Consider the following 22,546-nt stretch of genomic DNA (forward strand, 5'->3'; position numbering starts at 1 on the left):
AGCAATCCGCTGGTGGCACCAATAAGCCGTACGTTTCGCGATCGCTCATAACCGGCCGCTTCCTGTCATCATCAATCGTGCATACTCATCATCATTGTGTGCTATCTGTTCTCGGAAAGTTCGGAGTGAGCTTCTTAATAAAACTGGCGTGCTCGCGGAGCGAGGGTCAAGAACGCCTCATCGCTCGCGCCGGTAGCGCTGGTTCGCGGCTTTCTAGACTAAAAAAAGCCACCCACTTGTATGTTCAATAAATGTTTCCAATCCAACCCTTGAGCCCGGGTCTCAATAGTTATAATTTCCGAGCTTATAGCTTTGGAAGATACAAACAATACCTTTCAGCTGCTTTTGCTTTAGAACAATCTGCAATACACGAACGTGTGCAGGCTTGCTTTGCTTCGGTTCCATCTACATTTTTGGATGTATAAACAAAGCTGTCCAGTGTCATTTGATGCGGTTAGGGTACGCTCTTAGAACACATGCCAGACCAAGTGACTACGGCGGTGGTATTCTTTTCACAGAATAAATTTTTGTAGCGTAAGCTGCACTGGCCGAGGTGGAGCAGTTTCGTGTGGACCCTGAAGGGCCGTGCGGCGCAAGCGCGAGGAGCATTGGATTGGATTGGATTTGGATTGGATTGGATTGGATTGGATTAAATTGTATTGTACTGTATTGGATTGGATTGGAAATCCAATCCAATTGGAGTACGGGTGTATAGAGAATTGGGTCTGCACATTCGCCGGTCTGCGCATTCCAGAGGAGTGACGTCATAGCCGCGGCAGCTGCACTGGCGCCGGTGCGTGCCCAGCTGTGCGCCTCCGTTGCGTAGTAGCCACGTCTGACGCTGCGCCGGAGCCGCTTGATAGCCGTTTCACGTGGCTCCGGTTGCTGGCTTCGGTTTCGTGGTAATTTAAGGATTGAGCTGTAAGTATACACTGGTGCTGGCTGTATCGTTTGGACCTCTCTGGTTGGCAAAGCTCCTTCAGTATTAGAGAGTTTTAGAATAACGTAAGCAGCCGTACGCAAACAGTTAGCGAACGCAATTTTTTGCGTCGTTCCCACTGCGCATGCGCTGTACGTTAAGCCACTGCTGCGTTTAGCGGACGGAAGAATAGCGGACGCTATTTAGGCCGCTTGCGTTTCCAACATGGCGGCAAGTAGCGCGACAACCATCCACGGTTCCGCTCTTCTGTTGACAGTAATTTGCTTCCGATGAACCAAGTTCTTTGCTCCTGTGTTTTTATATACGTCGAGTGGTTAGCACGTCGCCCTCGCGCAGCTCTGTATCGTCGTAACATCGCGGACTGTCCGAACGAAGCTTGCAGCCAAGCCAGCCACCGAAGCTGTGTGCGTGTGCGTGTGCGTGTGCGTGCGTGCATGCGTGTGTGTGTGTGTGTGTGTGTGTGTGTGTGTGTATGTGCGCGTGCGCGCGCGCGCGCGCGCGTGTGTGTGTGTGTGTGTCGACCACACACACACACACACACACTTCGCGATGAAATGCGACGTTGCACTTCTGCGGGTGGATAGTGCTTTGCATGCTCTGGATTATCTTTCTCGAGCGGCGTACGACTCAACCTCGCATCGGGTATGTGCAGCGTGCGTGGTTAAAAGCGTGGTTAAAAGCGTGGTTGCGCGCCAGAGTTAAGTGACTTGCTGTTCGTCCCCACAAACCGCGCGCGAAGCGAGTGCCGAATTTTCGACTGGCGGGAGGAGGCAAACAACCGATCGCCTGTCAATCGCGGTTCACACTTGCAACGCATGTTGTGACGTTGTGTCCGTTCGAAACGCATCTCTGGGGCCGAATTCTCTAAAACGACGGGGCGTCGCTGTGAAACGACGGGGTAGCGCCATGCAAATGCATGTGTTCTGGGGTTGGGGCCGTCGCTTTTACTTTCCCTCGTGGAGGGTGAGCCGCAGAAAAGCGCTGTGGCAAGGGCGCGAAGCGACAAGTGAAACGACGGGGGGCAGTGGGCGTCGCTTCGCGCCCTTGCCACAGCGCTTTTCTGCGGCTCACCCTCCACGAGGGAAAGTAAAAGCGACGGCCCCAACCCCAGAACACATGCATTTGCATGGCGCTACCCCGTCGTTTCAAAGCGACGCCCGTTTTTTAGAGAATTTGGCCCCTGGATTGTTTTGAAGTTGAATAAAATGTATGCGTCAAACCCGGGCATTCGGTTCAGGGCGTTCTCGGCGATTGCACAAAAGAAGTGCCACGGGTCTTCAACGCTTTCTTTATGGAACGTACTCGGGTAAGAGAATATTCATGTGTTATGGCAGTGTTGCATTCAATACTAACGGGAAAGCGTTTGTTTACAATTCTCATGCCTACCGAGCGCTATGCATCCGGCGTGTTATTGTTGGCTTCACTCCTATACACTAGTGCATTGCCGGAAAATATTTGGCAGGACTTATTTTGGTGGCCTTTTATAAATATATGACGGGCTGAGGGTATTTAATCGATTTTTTATGCGGCGAAAGTGCTACGCATCAAGCGTCGAAGCAGGCCAGACGAGTGTCCTCGTTTATTGTGCATAGAAGCGCCTATGCTTTTAAAAAACCATGCACTCCTCTATCTAAAGACTGCGATGGTTGAACACGAAGCCTTCCCGCGATGAATTCGTTGGTTGGCCAATCCCACACTGCGAGTATGTGTTACTGTTTAGGTACAAACCGTTTTTCTAGAATACCCCCCGCCATTCTCGGGTGTGCACTCCGTAGGCCTAACGTTTAGGTTTGTGGTGTACAGCGCGAATCGGTACCTGCTGCTTGGAGTTCACTTCAGCCATGTAGAAATGGAGCAATCAAATAGATCCCGGATTTACAACGCGAGGGACCCCGTTGCGATTCCGGCCAGAGGAAGCGTTTTTTTGTTGCTGTTGTGGTTTGTGGTAGAAGAAAAGGAAAGGAAGTGCACTGTGGATATTTTTGAGCTCGGCAGGGAGCTCACCTGCATACAACCCAGTGCGTGGTAAGGGAAGTAGAGGGGGAGTGAAAAGATAAATTTGAGAGAGAGTATGAAGGATAAGAGTTGTATTTACTGATCTTTAGAGAGAGAGGAAGGTCCACCAGCAAGTGTGAATTGTCTCGCCTAGGGGCGGACACCAGAAAATCTGCTGGTGTAGGGGAGGTGGGATAGGGAGAAAAGAGTACATAGGAATAGGGGGATAGGCGAGAAGGTACATATATACAACACAAATGGGATGTCGACAAGGACCATATATTAAGTGGGAGAGAAAAAATGAGTTAATCAATTAAAGCAAAGAGAGGACTGCCACAAATCGTGCCGTTCGCTCGGAGCACCGCGCAGGGCGCCGCCGGGTGCCACATTCCGGAGAAACGAAACGCTGCGGCCGCGATCATGAAAACTAGCGTGCATTGACGAGACTAGAACGCGCATGCGCCCTCAGCTATCTCGACGGCATGTGCTCGGCCGGAAGGTGTCGCCCCGATAGTTATCGCGCACCGCTCCCTTGGTGCGATTTATTAAAAATGATAGTCCTTCTTGGGCTACTTAAACCGAGAAAGTTTGGTCTGTCTGTCTGCCTGTCTCTCTTTTTTTTCTTTATTTCCTGCTTGGCGACAACGCAATACGCACTGCTCAGTACACAAATTAGTAGCTCCAGCCACCAATCGGCTGAAGGGAGTGGCTTAAAACATCTTCAATTGCGCTTGAACATCCAGAATTTGTAACCAATAAGGTTCTTCCGGCATGACTCGATAAACGTCTCTTATATAAGCAACGCTTTCAATGAAGTACTCTCGCACTGTGCGAGCATCCTCTTCGGCATTTTGAGCCGCCATGCAAGCTTTCCACATAGAATGCCGACTAAGTGCCATGAACATATCATAGGGCACGCCTCCATCATTGTTTAAGGGCAAAAAGCGAATGCCATAAGGCGTTAATGGTAAGTCTTTTTTTCAGTGTTCGTTGGAGGATGTCCCAGTGAAACACCGCATCCCAACAGTCCAGAAAGATGTGCTCAATTGTTTCCAGCTTTTGGCATAAACTACAGTTAAGGGTCCATGGGTGTACATATAGTCCTTTTTCATGCAGCCAGGGAACAAGGGACTCAAGGGGCACCCCTGCCTCACCGACGACTCTGTGACTCGATTCAGCCATCCGGCCAAAGTAAACTAGATATTGCGCAATAGTCGTATATACTCGCAGCCAAATGTAAACGTCTAAGTAGGGTTTATATGTTCATACTTGTCAACTTTGTTTAACAAAAACAAAACATTACGCAAAAATAAGACAAGAAATTAGTACACAAGGGATATTTACGGTGTTCCTTTATTACAAAATTCGTGGATGCTTGGTTTTTCGATAGCAAATGATATTCTACATCTACTGCAGAAAACCGCCACTTGCTGTTTCCATTGCCACCTCCTGGCGGCATATGAAAAATCACGCGGCAACAGCAACGAAAGGTTCCACTAGCTAGGTTCCACGTTCTGCTTGGAACGCACGTGGAGCACAGCCACGCGGTTCTATAAACCTTGAAGTCGGCCGCCTCGATTCACGCGCGTCACCGCCGTACTGCAGCGCTGGCACCGAGGAACCTGGCCTGTAGCAGTGGAATGCGGTTAATTCAAATCGCATTTAGCGCGTCTACCTTGGGATGAGCGTTACGGCACAGGAACAGCATGAGAGGTGAGCGGGAAAGCAAAGGGGGCATTTTATTGGCAAATGTCTACAAAGGCTATCGTTTCTTGACATTTGCAACGAAAGGAGCAGATACGCGGCCAATTTTTTTGTGGCCGATAGTACATTACTTGTCCTGGCCAGTTTTGAGAAAATGAATGACTTAATTTGTTATATCTATATGCAGATATCTGAACGGGATATCCGAATGTAGTCGGTATTGCGACCACCTGATGTTAAAATAAAACTGCGTTATGAGGCAAATAAGGTAGCCCCGCACCTCGAGTTGCTGTCATTAACATGACAATAAATAAAAACAGGTGTTATTTATTTACAGTTCTGCAACCGAGTCTACTTTGCATAGAACATAATGTTTTTCGCAAAGGAAGAAGCCGACAACCGAGGCAGCCTTGTTTCGAAGGCGCATGTTGCTTTTCCTTTATTCGGCGTGATTGTCGTCGCTAAAGGACGAGTCCAGTGAAGAGGCGGGATCGGGGAAGTCATCGTCCTCTTCATCGGCCTGCGGCGTCGCCGCCTTGACGGCCACGTCGAGCAGCCGCTGGATGTTGAGGAACGTGCCGAGGCCTTCGTATTCTTCGTCGTCGCTCTCCACGTCGTCGCGTCGGTGCTCGTCAGTCGGTGGCACATCTGCTTTGGACGACCCCTGCGACATTCAAAGAGAAGTCGTGAAAAGCAGACGCAATATATGCCTGCTGACGGGGAGATGTGCATGCCTATATTCATATTCACATCAAGGAGAACTATGGCGATGGATTACCCGCGTGAATTGCAACCTGTAATAGTTTGATCCAGACATGAAACTATTGAAGTACAAGCTGTAATTTCTAGCATTTTACATACAAAAAAGAGCGTCTGCTGCTATACGCTTGTTTTCAATATGTGGGGCCCAGTCAACCGCCGAAGGTTTAACAAACGCCCGCGCACCCACTTGGCTTGCATGAATAGAGAGAGATGGAAAAAGAGAGAGAGCGTTTGATGAAGAGAGCTCTAGCTCAAGGTGGAGAAAAGGGCTTAGAAGGTAAACTGTGTTTCGAATCCGAGGCATGTTGAGGTTGGTTGATGCATCAGAAGCGAACGTGCTGGGCCCACTTAAGGAGCCTACTCATGACTCCAAACTACTCGTGCAAAAGCGCTGCGAACAGAACAGTGGGCCGAAAGAGGCAGCGTGTGAGTTCACTACGTCTGGTTCGGCGTATCGAGTACAGTCATTTCGCTAGAGATCGTCGGTGTAGAGAATGAGCAGTAAGGTCATCGAAATAACAGCGTACCATCCAAGGAAAGTTTCTTCGGGTATGAGTGGCGTTGGGAAAGCATTGCTTGAGAAAATTTCGGCTGAGGTTTGGAGCGCGTGAGGTGTCCATGAAAACTGAGTTGCAGTGAGAGTGTGCAGGTGGTGGTTCTGTTTTGTGCACCGTAGGAGTCACTGCGCTGTCGCCATCAAGGCAGGGGTGGGGGGAAATGAAGTGGGTGACAATGAAGCCAAACAACGTACGCTTAAGCATGCAGCCACCTGGTGACCGATTGCATGGCCACCATGTGTCAAGACGACCATGCGGTCATGCGTCAAAACCACGTGTCCATGTCATGTGTCCAGTTTTCGGGTCCACAAGACCAGCAGATGGGAAGAATAATGTTGTTCGATCTGCGGCAATGGTGTTAGAATTGTCTGAATAGCTTCCGGATGCTCCTGGAAGCTACGGTTAAAGGAGTACGGACACAAAATTTTTAAGTTTTGTTTTGTTGCTGTGAGTGCCTACCAGTCCACAAATCATAGAATGGCGCATTACACGGTCGATAGCAGCGTACATAGTTATTTACAGACTAGTCTATTCGTGTCAGACCGAGGCGGTCGCCATGACAGACCGGCCGTAATCTCCACCCTCTCCATGCGCCGGGGAGAATAACGTCATTTCCCAAACCGTCACGTGATACAAAGGGCTAAACAGAGCGCGTCAACCGCAGCCAACGCGTTGGCCACGTCACGGGAGCCCAGAGTTACTTGATATGGGAGCTGCGGAACTTCCTATAGGCCCCATGCATCAAAAAGTGGCCCAGCGATTGGTACACTGTTTCGGACTTTATCGTACAATGGCGCCATCTGTTGGTGACAAAATAAACTATACAACGTGGTTCGTGGCCTCCACGATCTGCTGCCACGTGCGGTTCGCCACTCTACGAGCTGGGCGAAAAATAGTATTTGGGTGCTACCATAACTTTTTTGTGCAGAACAAGCCCTAGGTGTTCAACCAGAGAAGTGTTTTATATGCATTCGAACCAAGAGTAGTAAAACAATGCGTCCGCGTTCAACAAGACGCGTTGTCGCCTGCGCATTGTGGCGTGCTCCGCGTCATATGGTCTTCCGGCGGCAAAAAAGAGTTAAAAATTCGCTGTGCAGGCTTGACGCAAGCTTGAAAGGATTATTTAGAGCCACTTGATCAGATACTGGATTAGTTTTCGCATACAGTGTGATGAAGGCCGAGCCGAACTTAGTACTTCAGGTCGAACCTATGTCGTGCCGGAGTGCCACACAAGTGCCAATCGGTGGAGGCAGTTGCGCAGACGTAGAAACAATTGCACAAAAAACCGCAGTTAAGGACGCAGTGAATAACGTAAGAAAGTATAAAAATAAAGAATTATGCGCCTTTAAAATAAAATTCAACGTTAAATTATCAGTTTCAATAATTAGTTTGTTTATGGGTAGAGCGTGCGGTGGCCGCAATGGCGCCACCATACGCACAATCCAAAGCAGGGGTCTCCCGGGAAGGGGGGTCAAGGTAAGCGCCGTTTTTTGAGGCGGAGTTTCGCAACTGCCTGAAACAAAGAGCTCTGACGAAAGCCCTCACGTCGGCAGTTTGGGGCCAGGAGCAGATGGCGCCATGCTGACCCACTGAGAGCTTTCTTGTGCGCGCAAAGATTAAAATGTGTTCAAAATATGTTATACTGAACAGTTACTGTTGCAACTAGCTTGGAGATATCGCCTTATACACAGGAGGCCTTTTACATAGTTACCCCAGATTTGAAATTTCGTGTCAGTACTCCTCTGAGGCCGTGCCCGGTCTGGCATACAAAAAATTCACCGCGAAAAGGGCAGCTTTATAAACCGAACCCACCTCGCAGCGGTTCTGTTTTTTCACAGCCGCCAGCAAATGCCGCACTTGATGTACAGGTAACGCAGGGTCATCTCACCGATCATTGTTGTCGATGATTGTGCACTGTGGGTACCAAATACGCGCGTCGTATTCTGCGTAATGGGCACATTCTTTTGGGCAAGTACCGAGCACATTCGTAAAATTTTGGGCACATTCGCACATTTTGGGCACATTCGTAATGGGCAAGTACCGAGTTGGGTACACACCTCCGGCTTCTGGCCGTCTCCGCACGGGTAGCGAGTCAGCTCGGGTAGAACATGCCGGCAAAACACTTGCCACCTGCAACCGAAAGTGGGAAGATAAGGTGAAATTATTGCATCAGAATATCCCCCAGAACTCCGGAACCATGCTTCAAAATAGGAAAATTATTTCTTGTCCGCCAGCCAGCCGGCCTGTATGGAAACGATAACAGCAAGCGAATGTGACTCAAAGAACAAACTGTATTAAGGTGTGATGGCGGGCTATTTGAATCCTCATAATCATCATGATCATCATCTTCTTGTTCTTCATCATAATCATCATCCTATCTACCCCCACTGGAGGTCAAAGGAGTCTCACCTAGACCTACAATTATTCCGGTGCCGTGCAACCTGCGACCAAGTTATCCCCTCAAACTTATTGATCTCATTTGGCCAGCTACTTTCTGCCGCCCCCTGCCAAGCTGGCCGTTCGGATCCGTTCGGTTACCCTTAAAGACCAACGGTTATCTTTCCCTCGTATCACGTGCCCTAAGTGTTTCGTCTTTAAGTGTTTCGTCTTTTGGGAAAGTTCACGACAATACTGCCTAGGATATTACCTCCTTGATTCATAACATTGGCGAAAAACAGCGCTAACAAACGGGACGGAAGGGCAAGGAGGAGCCCGCGTTTTTCAACTTTGTCGTCCTTCCATCCCGTCTTTCTCTCTGCATTTCCCCAAATACAGAAGAATGTATGAAGAGAAATTTTGTATGACTTTCGCTATCATTTTAGCTTTACTTACTTTTTCCTGCTTTCATCGCCATGAAACGGGTGAATATTTTGTTGCTTGTGGCCTCAAACATCCGAAAGTCTGAAGCGACATTGTGTGGAGTCGCAGTTTTCTATCTGTCCCTATTCGTGTATGGGACAGTGCTGCAAACACTTGCCACCCTTCGAGGGAAAGATGCAGGGAAGGAAATGGAGATGGAGCTTTTTAGTGGACAAGTGACAGCTTTGCCGGTGTTTACAGTCACCTACAGGATTTTTTGCTGCTTTCGGGGGATGGGAATAGATGCCGCGGAAACAGCTGCTTAGCAAAAAAGAAACAAAATAACAATACGAGGGAGACATTGGCATGTAGTAAGAATGGCAATCCTGCCTATTCTGCCTAGCCATAAGAGTTTTACAGTCTTAAAATTCATCCAATATAGACGAAACAAATTTAAGCACTTAGCCCTGCGTAGATGGACTTGTCTATGCCGTAGAATAGTATACACCATGGCGGCAGGTCCTACCCATGCGCTGACTGCCTAGAAGAAAGCGCGATCTCGGTAGAAAGCAGCGAAAACATTTCCGTCAAATCGGCTCCAATACCAGTACGCGGAAGCGCAATTGTCACAGTGATGGCTGTTAAGACAAGGGCAAGACAAAAGACGAAATACTAGTACCACTTCTGTAGATGCTCCGGGTGGTGAGGGCATCCGGGCGCAGGGTGAACTTCCCGCCTGATGCGGTTGTAGGGCTGCGTCCATGGCTTGTGGAATCCCCAGAAGTGGACGATCTTGGTCTCCGACGCCCCGTACTGGCGGTAAGCCTCGTCGTAGAAGGGCCGTCCCGCAGAGCTCTGCGTGTCACCAGAGAGTGGAAATGCGGAAATTTTATTTCAATGAAATATTTTGGTATGCTTTGCATGCAGGTGGAGGACCGATGTTGAAAAAAAATACCATCGCTGCATATGCGCAAGATTTTACCTTAGCAGACCGTAGGGCCATCATCATCCTCGCCCTTGCAACGCCCATCACCGTCATTGTCTGCGTTCCACCGCAATCCTCATCTACTGCGCTGGTCTTGGAGATAAGGCCGAGCACCACGCTCCGAATAAATCAGGTAGCCGTTGCAGCAGCAAGGCTGTTTCCGTCTTTCTTCCCTGGCATGCGCTCTACAATACAATTATTCCAAACAGAAATCAACATCAATTCCTTTTTTGAACAACGGAGTATGCCCTCATTCAAATATCGCCCTCGTGGGCATGACCAGTAATGTCTGTAGTAAACGAATAGTGTCTTGAGACCTGCCTTCCTGAAGGCTTCCTGATGCACGTAGCTATCAGGTAGTGCAAGAACGATTACTCTCAAATAAACGGCATGAAGAGTTCCATAATGAATGTCCCACCTTAGCGAATGCGGTCATTTGTCATCGCTGCGGGGGCGTCTGCTGCCAGAATTTTTGATTGATTGCGGGGTTTAACGCGCCGACGCAACGCAGGCGACGAGGTGCGCCGTAGTGGAGGGATCCGGATTAATTTTGACCACCTGGGTATCTTTAACATGCGCCGAAATATCGTACACACGGGCGTTTTTGCTTTTCGCCTCGATCAGAAAAGCGGCCGCCACGGCCGGGAATCGAACCCGCGTCCTTGTGCTCAGCAGCGCAACGCCTTAGCAGCTGAGCCACCACGGCGGGTCTGCCAGAATTTTTTTACCATGTTTAACATCCCACATACTCCGGATACAGAGAAACATGCAGATCCGAAAATGCTCCTGGAAAAAGCAAGTCCCGAAATTGCCGCTTACTGCTTTTCACTGAAAACTTTCAGTCCTTCATTACCCAACTGAACCTCGCCCAACGTAAGGTGCAATGTTTGCTCTGTCCGATGATAAAAGCCTTGCGAACACTTCATATTGTACATAGACCAATGGTGTTTGGGTGCCAAATTTGTAACGGTTGTCTTCTTGGACCCTAACGCACACCATAAAAAACGCAGGGACATAAATAATCCCATTTCGCTGCATTTTTTAAAGTAAAAATTTGATTTTATTCGGACTCGGTATCTGTTTCTTTTTCACCCGTGAGCAAAAAATGAACTGTAGGGTTTTTTCATTTATTTGAAACGTTATCAAGAGATATACAAATGAGTGCTATGGGATTATTGGCTCTAGTATGAATGCAAAATTAAACTACAGCGAGACCTTGCCTGAAGGTTGTAGAGGAAGGGCAGCTGAAGAGACAGGTCATTCTTCCATTTTGACCCGAAAACCGCGTTCAGCACGTCCCGGTCGAGACCGTGAAAGCCGGCGTTGTTTCGAGCCGCCTCTATCACCTAGGGCAGAAGTTACAAAAGCGTTTTAACCAGGAGTGAAATATATTCACCCCAATAATAAATTCATGGCTCGGCGCAACAAGCCACGACAGACGAATGATAAGAGAAGTAGTCTTCGAGAGATAAGACTGAAGCGTATTTTGTTCCGCCAAGACCCACCTACTGCTAACGCAATATTAAACACTGTGCTACATGTCTATGGGGTTTAAGGCACCGACGCCACACAGGAAATGAGGGGCGCCGGAGTGAAACTAAGCACAGGGCTCACTTGGGCGTGTGTCTTGTCGGAAGGTTCGAAGACAAAGACACCCGTGTCAAACAGGTCGGGCCACCCACGAACCGGAGCGGCCGCCAGCTCCTGGCGATCGAAGAGGTCGTCGCAGTTAGACAGAACCAGGGTGTCCGCATCCAGGAAAACGCACTTGTTAAGGTGCAGCAGGCGCCAAACGTGGAGTTTTGTGTCTGAGCAGGTGACCTCGTCTCCGGCACGTTCTGGGCCTCCCGGGGTGTCCGCACCGCTGTGCGGCGCAACGAGGCACGAAACCGCGAGTTTTAAAAAGCAGAAAACAGAAAATATCTTCACAGTGTCTAGATTGTTGTAAGACGGCATACCAGCTCAGCGCTATAGGCATGGACAGAGGGCTGCCCGACGGCATTCGTATTTTACAGCGAAGTTTGTTAGCCTCTGGTTGGTCGAGAAATTTTGTGTCGTAAACAAAAACCCAGGCAGGACTTACCAGTTCTCGCCCCCGACGTCGAGCGCTTGTGTGAGGCTAATAAGGCGTGCAGCATTGAGCTCAGTATTCGGGTAAATAAAAAAATGACAAAACAAGCATCGAAACCACATTATGATGAGACCCCGGTGAACAATGGGAACCCTCTTCACCCCCACCCCCCATACGTTCTGGTAAAGATTAGGTTTGTACCTGCTCCCAAAAGAGGAAGGGGGCTAGCGCATGCGTCAGGCTAGGCAGGACCCAGAAGTTCTCGCCCAAGACTCGGAGCGCATGCAAGACCCAGCATTGCCGCCAGAGAAGCCGCGTGCAAACGGCAAGCACACAGGGACAATGAGGAACATTATATGCCCTCCCCCATCAGAGAGAGAGAAAACGTTTATTGTGAGAGCATTTACGGTGTTCTTGTAGGAGTGGCTCCCTCTTCACAGGAATCCATGAGCTGTCTTAGCAGCGGCTGCCCTCTCGATGAGCAGGAGCTGGTCCGAGAGGCAGGGGCTGGACAGCAGTGTCTCCCACTGCTCTGGGGGATTTGAAATGCGGGGAAGGGGTGGTGGGTGCATGTTTTTTCGACACTCTAGGATGATATGTCGTAGTGTACCAGGTTCTTGGCAGTATTTGCATTCTGCTGGATACTGGGTGGGGGATATCCGGTGAAGCCTGATTGGATGCGGGAAGGTGTTGGTTTGTAAGAGTCTAAGTGTTGTTTCTTGAGATTTCATGAGGTTTGGGTGAGGTAGCGGGAAAGTCCGTCGATTAAGCTTGTAATGTTGTGTTATTTCGTGGTACGTTAGAAGAGGTACAGGTTTCTCCACATCCTCCGAGGCCTGGTCGGCATGTGTAGTGGCTTGCAACAGCTGCGCTGGACATCCGCTTTCGCAGGGCGGGATGGCGTCCATTTTTTTAAAGCAAAGCTTTCTAGCTCTACCAGCGAACGGTTCTTCTTTGGCGTGCGGCGGCGGCGGAGGACTCACAGAGCACAGTGTAGATGGTTACCCAGCATACCCCGCGCAGGTGCTTGCTCACAGCGGCGTGACAAAGTTGTCTGCTTTAGCGACGGTTGCTTTAGTTCTGGTTTTCATTCAGCGCCTGGAAAGGAGGAGGGCGATTTGAAGGCGCCACATGAAACAAGAGTTACGGGAAGCAGTGAGAGAGAAGACGCATTAGCGCAAGTGCCGCCCTCCTGCTCACCCTCTGACAGGCGTTCCTCTCCGTTTTGTTTCCGCCAACGAACGTTCGTTCGGGACGCCAACCATGCGAATCCCAGGTAACGGCTTAAATGCAACCCCTCTAGCGATGCCATCAGTTCATCGCATGCTGCCGTGGGGAGACCACGCGAACAGAAAACTGCAGAAGAACAGCAGGAACACAATGCTCGAAGAAAAAAAAGAACAGCGCCGTCTCTCTCTCGAGAGCGCTGTAAGCAGAATCCGACACAGACTGCTAGACATGCCGAGCGTATACGGCAAGCACGGTGAGAAGACGATGACCGTCGGGAAACAAACAATTCTGCGAAGCGACAAGCACTGCGAGAAGATGATGGGCACTGCGAAGCAGACAATGCTGCAAAACGAGCAAAGTACCACGCCGCCAAGGCTGCCATGTTCAAGGGAGGCACATTAAAATTCCAGCACAAGTTTCTCGACGTGCAATTTGGATTCTCCTGCGTGTACAAACAAGTCCAACTTCAGCGCCTCCAGACATCTCACCAGGGTCGGGCACTTTTTGCAAACGATTACCTACCATACTGCGTCGCTTCCTCCAATCCCCACAACTGCCCCTCCTTGGGTCACGTTCCAACGCATCCGCACAGAACCCCACCTAAGAAAATTAACTCCTCCAGGCATGCCACCCGTCGCTTTCTACGCTGTCCCGCACTAACCAAACGTGTCTCCTTCCTAGAAAAGAAGGAATCGGCAGTATATTTTACAGACGCCAGTTCTTTTTCCTCCAGGCAAACACGAACCGCAGCCTTTTTACGCCACTCGTCTCTGGTTTCCACACACACGCCTTTTTTCTGCCCGCCAGATGCCACCTCCCTAGAAGAGCACTCCATCGCTCTTGCCCTAGAGCATGCTGCTTTCCCAACCTCTACCGAACACCCCACTTACATTTTCACAGATTCGCAATCCGCCATTCCAAATTATTTACGCTATACCGTCAACCCCTTTTCTTCTAACCTAGTGACTGACACTCTCAACAGACATCCTTCTCACCTCTTTGTCCTGGTATGGGTAGCCGGGCACGCTAACATGGATGGCAACGCAAGAGTAAACGCGCTTTCCCGAGAACTATCCCCGGGTGCGTCTATGCTCTGGCCAACCTCATACCATCCTCCTTCCACTCGTCTTCACGATCGCGCAACCCGTAAATTCACTTTACTCTCATATCGCCTCGCCCGGAAAGCCCACCCTTCTCCAGACCCGCTCCTCACTCGCACCTAAACCGTTCTTCTCCGCCAGGCTCATACCCGCTCTCTCCCATCTCACCACATTCTACATCGCATACGTAAGTGCTCCCGTCCCCAACCTGCCCTTCTTGTGGCGCGTACCCCTCTATCCCACACTCCTACTGGGGCTACCACCCTCCGAAGCTTCCCCCCTCCCTCTCCGCATCACCTCATGGGACACTTGGCTGGCTTTCCCGCCTGAAACAGACGTTCGGGCCACCCAGGAAGCGCTCTGCCTTCAAATCCAGAAAATCTGCAAGAACATTCTGGACTACTATGAAGATAGTGACGCCTCAGGATCCATCGTTTAGCTGACCTGGACATATGTCGATGACTGGGCAATAAATGTTTTCTCTCTCCCTCTCTCCTGCGCCGTGTGTGATCGCCTGTGGTTTCGCAGGGAGTTTTCGCGTATTTCTGCTGTGCAGAACGTCGGAAAGAAAACTGCCATTGACGTCCTCGATCGTGCCTTCCCCGCACAAGACGCTTCTGTTTTCGAGGTGGGCGGTACATGTAAACCGTCTCTACTAGACCTGTAAATTGCTGTGGGTGTGGCTTAAATGTTTGCTTTTCAACCAACTTCACAGCGTGGATTGGAGCCATTTTTTTAGCACTAGCCTGGAATAGGACGCAGAGTTTGCCATTACGGTTTCGAGTCCTTAGCCTCTTGGTCCCAAGGGCGGGAGTTTTGACCCGCCTCTGGATAATTTTTTTATCAAGTGCAGAGCACTTTGGAGGCTCCCCTTGTCGTAGTAGCTCGTTTGCTGGATTCAAGTAGAGCCACATGGCATTCCGTCGTATCGGCTGTCTTCGCGGCGTAACCCACAGGCTTCGAAAGACAAGCGGTTTATATAGTCATAGCGTTCGGAACTTGTGAACCGCTGGCGCTTGTCATACATCTCCCCGTTGTTTAGCGCAAAGAAAACTGTAGGTACAATTGAAGCAAAATATACGTAATTAACCGGCAGCACCCTCGTTCATTCGGTTAGGAACGCTCGTTGGGTTGGTTTTTACGATAGTAAGCGAAAACAAGTGGCAGCGCATGTGGGACAATCTGCTGAACCCGCACGTGTAGCAGAGTGAAGAGGATAAAGCGCTCTTGCCACGCGCGCGTACCCGCCGCGGTGGCTCAGTGGCTAAGGCGTTGTGCTGCTGAGCACGAGGTCGCCGGTTCGATTTCCGGCCGCGGCGGCCGCTTTTCTGATGGAGGCGCAAAACAAACACGCCCGTGTGTACGACCTTTCGGTGCATGTTAAACATCCCCAGGTGGTCAAAATTATTCCAGAGTCCTCCATTCCGGCGCGCTTCATCGCCTGCATTGCGTCGGCGCGTTCAAACCCACAATAAATCAAGCAATCTTGCCATGCGCCTCCCGCCATGCACCTGACGTCATGCGCTTGCCGCTGGGCAGGCATTCCATCCAACAAGGTGTCGGAAGTGGGATGTGCTGGCCGCTGCTGTCCGCCTGAAAGACACGCCAGCACACCCAAAAACCCCTCGTCCTGAAGCCACAGCTAACCTGCTCATTCCGTCACTTCCGTCTCGTCTGTGGGCTTTATCTCGACTAGCGACCAGCCTGCGACCTCCTCGGGCGACTCATCCTCGATGGCTAACAAAACCGGCGGCGCTGACTCGTTCCAGATCGCGGCACCTCTCTCGCTCACATTCTCCTCACCATCAGACTGGCCTCAATGGAAGAGACGCTTTCTCCGCTACCGGGCTGCTTTATGGCAAGGCGATTGACCCGAAGAATGCCAGGTCGACGCGTGGTATACCTCATGGGACCCAAGGCAGAAGACATTTTTAACACATTTAGGTTGCCCATGAGGAGCAGAAAAATTTCAACGCTGTCTAAAGGGTTTCGAGGACTACTTCATACCTCGCCGAAACATAATCTACGAGCGGGCTAATTTCAACACCCGAGTCCAGATAGAAGGCGATTCCGTAGAAGCTTATGCCACAGTCCTGCACGCACTAGCCGAGACTTGTAACTATGGGGAGGTCCGCGAAGAGTTAATCGGTCACAGACTGGTCATGGGCCTCAACAACCACAAACTGTCGCTAACTCTGCAGCTTGACCCTACCTTTGACCTCATGAAGGCTTTAACCATCGCTCGTAAGAATGACGCAGTACAACAGCACGCAGAACTCCTTTCGGCCACGTCGTCACAGACCCCTTTCGGCCACAGTCCACCACGATGCTCTAAAAGCACGACGGAATAGACCCCGCATAACACCCTGCTGGAATGCCACCTCCAACAGCACACCACAAGAGAGGCCCAAAGAAAAACGTCCCATCGTGTGGCTGGCGCAGCAAAGGACGGCACGTTAGGGCCCCGTGTCCTACTAAAGACTGCATCTGCCAGATGTACAGAAAACAGGGCCATTTCTAAACCATTTTCCACTCATCAAATTATCTACGAAACATCGAGCAGGAGCCAGGTTTCGTGTGCCTCACGGCGACGACGGCTTCATCCAGGTGGGAGGTCTCTCCCTTCGTCGAGTCACAGACCGTAGTCATCAAACTCCACGCGGCAGCGGACACGACTGTTATCCCGGAGTGACAATTCGGACAGCTCTACAAGCTCGTCACTAAATCCCACTGACCGGAGGCTTCAGGGCCCGGATGGAAAGACTCTCCACATCTCGGGACTAGCAAGGCTTCATTTCAAGCTCAACGGCCGAGAAAGCGTAGAAAATGTCTTCACTTTACCTTACCTGTCTTCACCTTACCTTACCTACAATGTCTTCACCTGTTTCTCGAAAATCGACGTAACCTCGGGTTTTTTGCAGATCCCGCTGACTGAGAGAAGCAAATTGATCACCATCTTTATAACGCCTTTTGGCCGTTTCTGCTTCATCTGTCTACCATTCGGCATCTGTTCTGCGCCTGAACACTTCCGACGACGCATGAGTGACATTCTAGAAGACCTCTATATGGGGTTGCCTGTCCCATGGACGACAGTTCGTCTGGGAGGCCACACTAGAGAATGCATTCAGCAAGCCCAGTTCTAGCCGTGTACAGCAACGACAGGTAGACCAAGATCACAGCGGATGCGTCATCCTACGGGCTCGGTGCCGTCTTGCGCCAAAAACAAGTGAATGACCACTTCGCTGCAATCTCGTATGCCTCTCGATTACCGACTAAACCGGAACGTCGATACGCCCACAATAAAAAGGAAAGACTCGCTCTAGTCTGCGTAGTCTGCGCATGCGAGAAGTTCCATGACTGCGTCTTCGGGATGAGGTTTTGCCTCGAGACTGATCAGAAGCCCCTAGGTGCGCTTTTCGGCTCAAAGCCCCTCGAGGGCTTGACGCCTCCTACGTCTACAGAGGATGGGGATGCGCTTAATGCGTTACGTATAGGAGGTCGTTTACGTGCCCGGCAAAGAACTGAGCGCAGCAGAGGCCCTATCAAGATCTCCCTTAAACCACAGCAAGACGAATGAGCTCGAGACAGAGAGATCGAAGGACATGTGGATCAGCTGGTATCGACGCTCCCAGTTTCACCACACTCCTTAGAAGAATTAACACAGGAGCAACAACGCGACGAACTTTGCCGCCAAGAAGAATTAACACAGGAGCAACAACGCGACGAACTTTGCCGCCAGCTACGTGCATTCATGCAGAAGGGTTGGCCGAGCCGTCGCGACTTCCCACCAAACCTTAAAAGATTCTGGCCGCATAAATACAGCATCACCTAAGTCGACAACGCCCTGATGCATGACTTTAGGATTGTCGTGCCCAAAAAGCCACAAGAGTCAGCTCTCGGACTACTGCACGAACGCCATTTCGGCATCGACAAGTGCCGTGCTATAGCAAGAACTTCTGTCTGGTGGCCTACAATTGACACTGCCATCGAGAATTTCATAAAGTCCTGCCGGATCTGCCTGGAGCAAAAGCCTAACCGGAAGATGCCGTTGCAGCCAACAGAATTTCCGAACGGCCTTGACAGCGACTCGGCATTGACCTCTTCTTTATTGGAGCAGCATGGTGGCTAATCGTTACCGACTACTACTCGAGGTATCCCGAGTTGGCCAAACTCCGGGCCTGACTGGGAACGCATTATTAAATCACTGCAACTCAATTTTTGCAAGGCATGGTATCCCCGAAGTAGTCGTCACGGACAATGGCCCACAATTTTCTAAGGAACCTGGCTCGCCTTTTGCAGCCTTCGCCAAAGAATACGGCTTTAAACATGTCACATCGAGTCCCTGGTACCTTTAATGCAACGGGCTCGCGGAAGCAGCCGTAGTAGTATCGGGGACTACCTCGAGACGATGGGCGATGCCTACAAAACGCTGTTGGCGTACAGGACGAGCCGGCTTAAGAACGGCTACTTTCCCGCTGAACTCCTAATGGGCAGAAGACTCCTCACTATCTTTGCCAGTTTCTACGGACAGACTAGTTCTCTGCCTGCCAGACAGAGAGAAGGTGAGGACATGCGAGGCTGACAGCAGGAAGAAGCAACAGCGCCACTTCGAAATCCGGCACGGGGTGCGGGACCCCGATACTGACGTCTGGATCGTGGACGTCAGAAAATTCAGCATGGTCTAAGGGCATGCTAAGGAACCGAGGTCCTACTGGGTCGACAAGGATTATGGATTACGCAACGGAACTCATCTGGTCGCAATGCCTCAGCCGGCCAACGAGTCGCAGTAACAACAGGCAGTCCCACGGAACCCATTGTGCAAAAGCACTGACGATCCTCACAGAAAGAGCGACCGGTGGATAATTCCGCCGTCGCGGTTTGAATTGTGACATTCCTAGAAAGGGAAGGGTGTGGGACAATATGCTGCACCCGCACGTGTACCAGAGTCACGAGAATAAACCGCTCTTGCCACGCCCCTCGAACCATGCACCTGACGTCATACGCGTGTCGCTGGGCATGCATTCCATCCAACAGTGCAACGCTGGCACGTGCGGGAAGAAAAGCAAACACAAAAAGAACAGAACTCCGGCTGGCGCAGTTACAGGGAGTGTGCGCGCGAGCACTTCGAATGCGGGCAATTTGAAATGCGTTGGGAGGTAGCAGTGAGCGGATAACGGCGCTGCAGCCCATTATGGCGAATCACTGCTCTGCACTTCCTGCAGCTTTCTCATTGAGTGGAACGGCTTTATTTCTTTATTTACGTCCTTAGTTTAACTTGTTATTTCAGACTAGTTTTCGGTGCTTATTTTGCTGACTTTCTAAGTTATGTGAGGTTAGTTTACGTTCCGTTACGCTACGTTAGGGAGACCGAAGCGATGATAAATGCGCCATTGTCTGCTGTGAAACGCCGGTGTACGTCACTTTAGTGCAGTGCTTTCAGTACCGTCGGACGACACTCTAGGCAATTATTGCAGGCTGCAAAACGCAGTTCAAAATGAAATAATTGCAGAAAGACTGTATTTTTGCTTAAGATGTATACACTGATAAGATGTATACGCTGCACTTCCAGTTGCCGGGAAAAAATTTATCACCCTTTCCTAGGGCCCTATTCTCGCCTACATGAATTCACGGTGAATGCGCCATGTTCTTTGCGCAAGCAAAACGCAAGCAGTCAGTGATGAACGCACGTATAAATATGACAAAACGCAGACTGATTTGACGCTTAAGACTTAGAAAAAGTCCAAACTATTATTTCTTTCCCAAGACAACTGTTTACGTTACGTTTACAACTGTTTACATTTGCCTGTAGCAAATACACGGGAATTTCACGGGGCTGAAGATAGGTGAAATGTTTTGCCCTATTTCACGGCGACAGCAGCCGCCACTTTCAAGCTGCTACGTACCATCACGCCACTTATGTAGGCTGAAGTTTCCAATGTGTGACGTAAGCCTTCCCGCCAGCTGTTTATATTACTTCACGTCTTCTCAGCCAATCCAAGAAAGGATATGAAATACAAGCCAAGTCTAGTTTTTGTATTCCCAGCGAATACTTACGCGCTTTACGTCGAGAAAAACAAGGTAAACTTTAGAACTGGTGCCAGTAAATGTCATGAAACGTCAAAATTACGAAAGCACGCATAACGGCTTCGTCAACCGGAAGCACGGGATCGAAACTGAAAGCCAATCAGAGAAGGCTTGTGGCGAATTCGCAGTTCACGGTGAATTTACTGCGCCGAGAATAGGACGCCTAAAGAAAGCTGAGAGAAGCGTGAAAGCTAAAAGTGCGTCCACCTTGGCTGAACTTGCGTCTAATCGACCGCCAAACCTTCAGAGACCGATGTCGCAAACGGAGAACGAACCCGTGCGACTATTTCTCGCGCACTTCGTTAACGCATCTACTAACGATCCAAATGCATACCGCTACGTGGTTTACGATATAATGGTATACTGTTGTAGTGCTTGTTCATAATTGATGCATGTATTGTCTTATCTAAAACCGTTCCTTTTTTCGCGATTTTAGAGTAACGGTATTGACACACTTGAAGGGCGTTTTCACGCACGCGCCGTGTGCTCAAAGGTGTTATCAGAGCTTTTCGGTCCACCAACCGGTCTACCGGGAACTGCCTTAGTTTTTTGACACATCGCCATCGACTGCAATAAAAAAGCTTTTGCTTTAAAAAGCGCATTCTAGTAGAAAGGCTTGGGAGTACGGCATCATTCTATGAAGCTTTCTGTGATGCCGGCAAACGGTCCCCATCGTGTCGTCGCTTCCATGGTAATCTCGTCGACGAAGTCAATTAAAACGTATTCATGAAGATTCGGAGGTACGTCATGCCATTATCGCTATCTAAGGAGTACGCGCTAGCACAGACACAGATACTGGGCGACACAGACAAATCGGGACGGGTAGGCTCACCTCAGCTGTGTGAGAGGCAGAATCTCGTCGAAGACCTGGCCCAGCAGGTGACGGGTGACGTCACCGACATCCTCGTTGACCAGCACTGTAAGCTTGTGGGAGGTCTTGGCTTCGCGCAGAGAGTACCCGAGCACGACGGCCCCGATGGCGTAGATGTCGTTAGTGGCCAGCGTCACCCATGACTGCTTCAGACCCGCGACCTCCTCCTGCGACTGCATTGCCTTCTTTCTGCGGGCCGCTGCTGCCCTCTTGCTTTACTTCTATGAGTGCAGACACGATGATGATAGTAGACCTCGCGGGAACATAGTCAACGCGAAACTATTGGTGGGGTACCTTGAAAAACAGCGGGAAAAAACTCGGACGGAGAGAGGGAAACAGACACGGGCGCTGACGAGTAACTGGTGAAAATTTATTAAAGTTGGCAATAAATAGAAGAAAAGAAGTTATTCATATATACGACAGTAAAAACGAGATAAACAAAGAGCTTAAAAGCGGCGTCGGGTGTAAAAGGTGATAAAACACACACAAATTTCTATTTATCCGGCCAGATAAGCCATCTCCCGCTCAAAGACTGCCACGGAATGCGAGCTCCCGCAATCCTCCCCCTTAGTGGCTATGATTGAAGCCTCAAAGATTTCGCGGGATCGGGCGTCACGATAGGGTTTTAAAATGCGGGTTTCTTTGAGCTTGGGGTAGCAATTCTTGCAATTCTTGCAGTTTAAGGCAATATTGCTACCTGTTCCTGTGCGCATGTTATTTGCGTGCTCACGAAGACGGTCGTTGACGCACCTGCCATTCTGGCCCACGTAGACCCCCCCGCACGAGAGTGGGATCTCGTATACTATGCATTACACGCATTTAACATACTGAGCTTCGACAGCCAGGTCAGCAGACTCAATTTGGCAGGGTATCCCATGCCATTGCTGCGCAGCTCAGCGGAAACCGTTTTGAAACGGGTGAATTCCAACGGGACTATGAAAAGGTCGCAAGAGAATGCCAGGGGCCTCCTAAACGTCATCCCCTACGTACAGGGTGTGTCACACCCCCTAAAGAAGATAGGAGACAAGGCAGGAGTGCGGACCGTTTTTTCAGCGCCCAACAAACTAGCTACCTTGTGTGCCACGTTGAATGACGGAAATGATCCTGGGGCTGCTTGGAAGAAGCATGATAAACAGTATGTTAAAAGGACTTAGTCGTACAAGCCGAAGTCAGCGGAGTGACCATGCAACTCTTGGTCGATACCGGAGCATCCGTGTCGTTGATGACTGCCGAAGATTTCAAGCGTCATTTCAGTAAACAGCATGCCTTGTCGAAGGCCTCCGTCGACTTGTGGAATTTTTCCAAGCAGCGTATCGGTATCCGCGGCTCATTCCAAGCTCCTGTTCAAGTCTTGCAACGGTCTTGCTCCGTCACATTCTACGTCACAGACAAAGGGACATCGCTTTTGGGGCTCGACGCCATCCAGCAATTGGGTATTCAGATCGACG

At 50.1% G+C, this 22,546-nt stretch overlaps 1 protein-coding gene across 1 annotated transcript; it reads right to left on the reverse strand.

Annotated features, from left to right (window-relative positions):
• Positions 1-5,078: 5,078 nt before the first annotated feature.
• On the reverse strand, positions 5,079-21,373 carry LOC144148593 (glycogenin-1-like). The gene is made up of 6 exons (XM_077680107.1): positions 21,060-21,373; positions 11,357-11,606; positions 10,963-11,088; positions 9,437-9,612; positions 8,016-8,088; positions 5,079-5,303 (listed from the first exon to the last, which is right to left on the reverse strand). The coding sequence occupies exons 1-6, from the start codon at positions 21,275-21,277 to the stop codon at positions 5,079-5,081; spliced, it is 1,068 nt and encodes a 355-aa protein (XP_077536233.1). The 5' UTR covers positions 21,278-21,373.
• Between the last annotated feature and the right edge of the window lie 1,173 nt (positions 21,374-22,546).

This window comes from Haemaphysalis longicornis, unplaced genomic scaffold (assembly GCF_048455015.1).
Source record: "Haemaphysalis longicornis isolate Haplotype H1 unplaced genomic scaffold, Haemaphysalis longicornis Haplotype H1 scaffold_8, whole genome shotgun sequence".
NCBI classification, from domain to species: Eukaryota; Metazoa; Arthropoda; class Arachnida; order Ixodida; family Ixodidae; genus Haemaphysalis; species Haemaphysalis longicornis.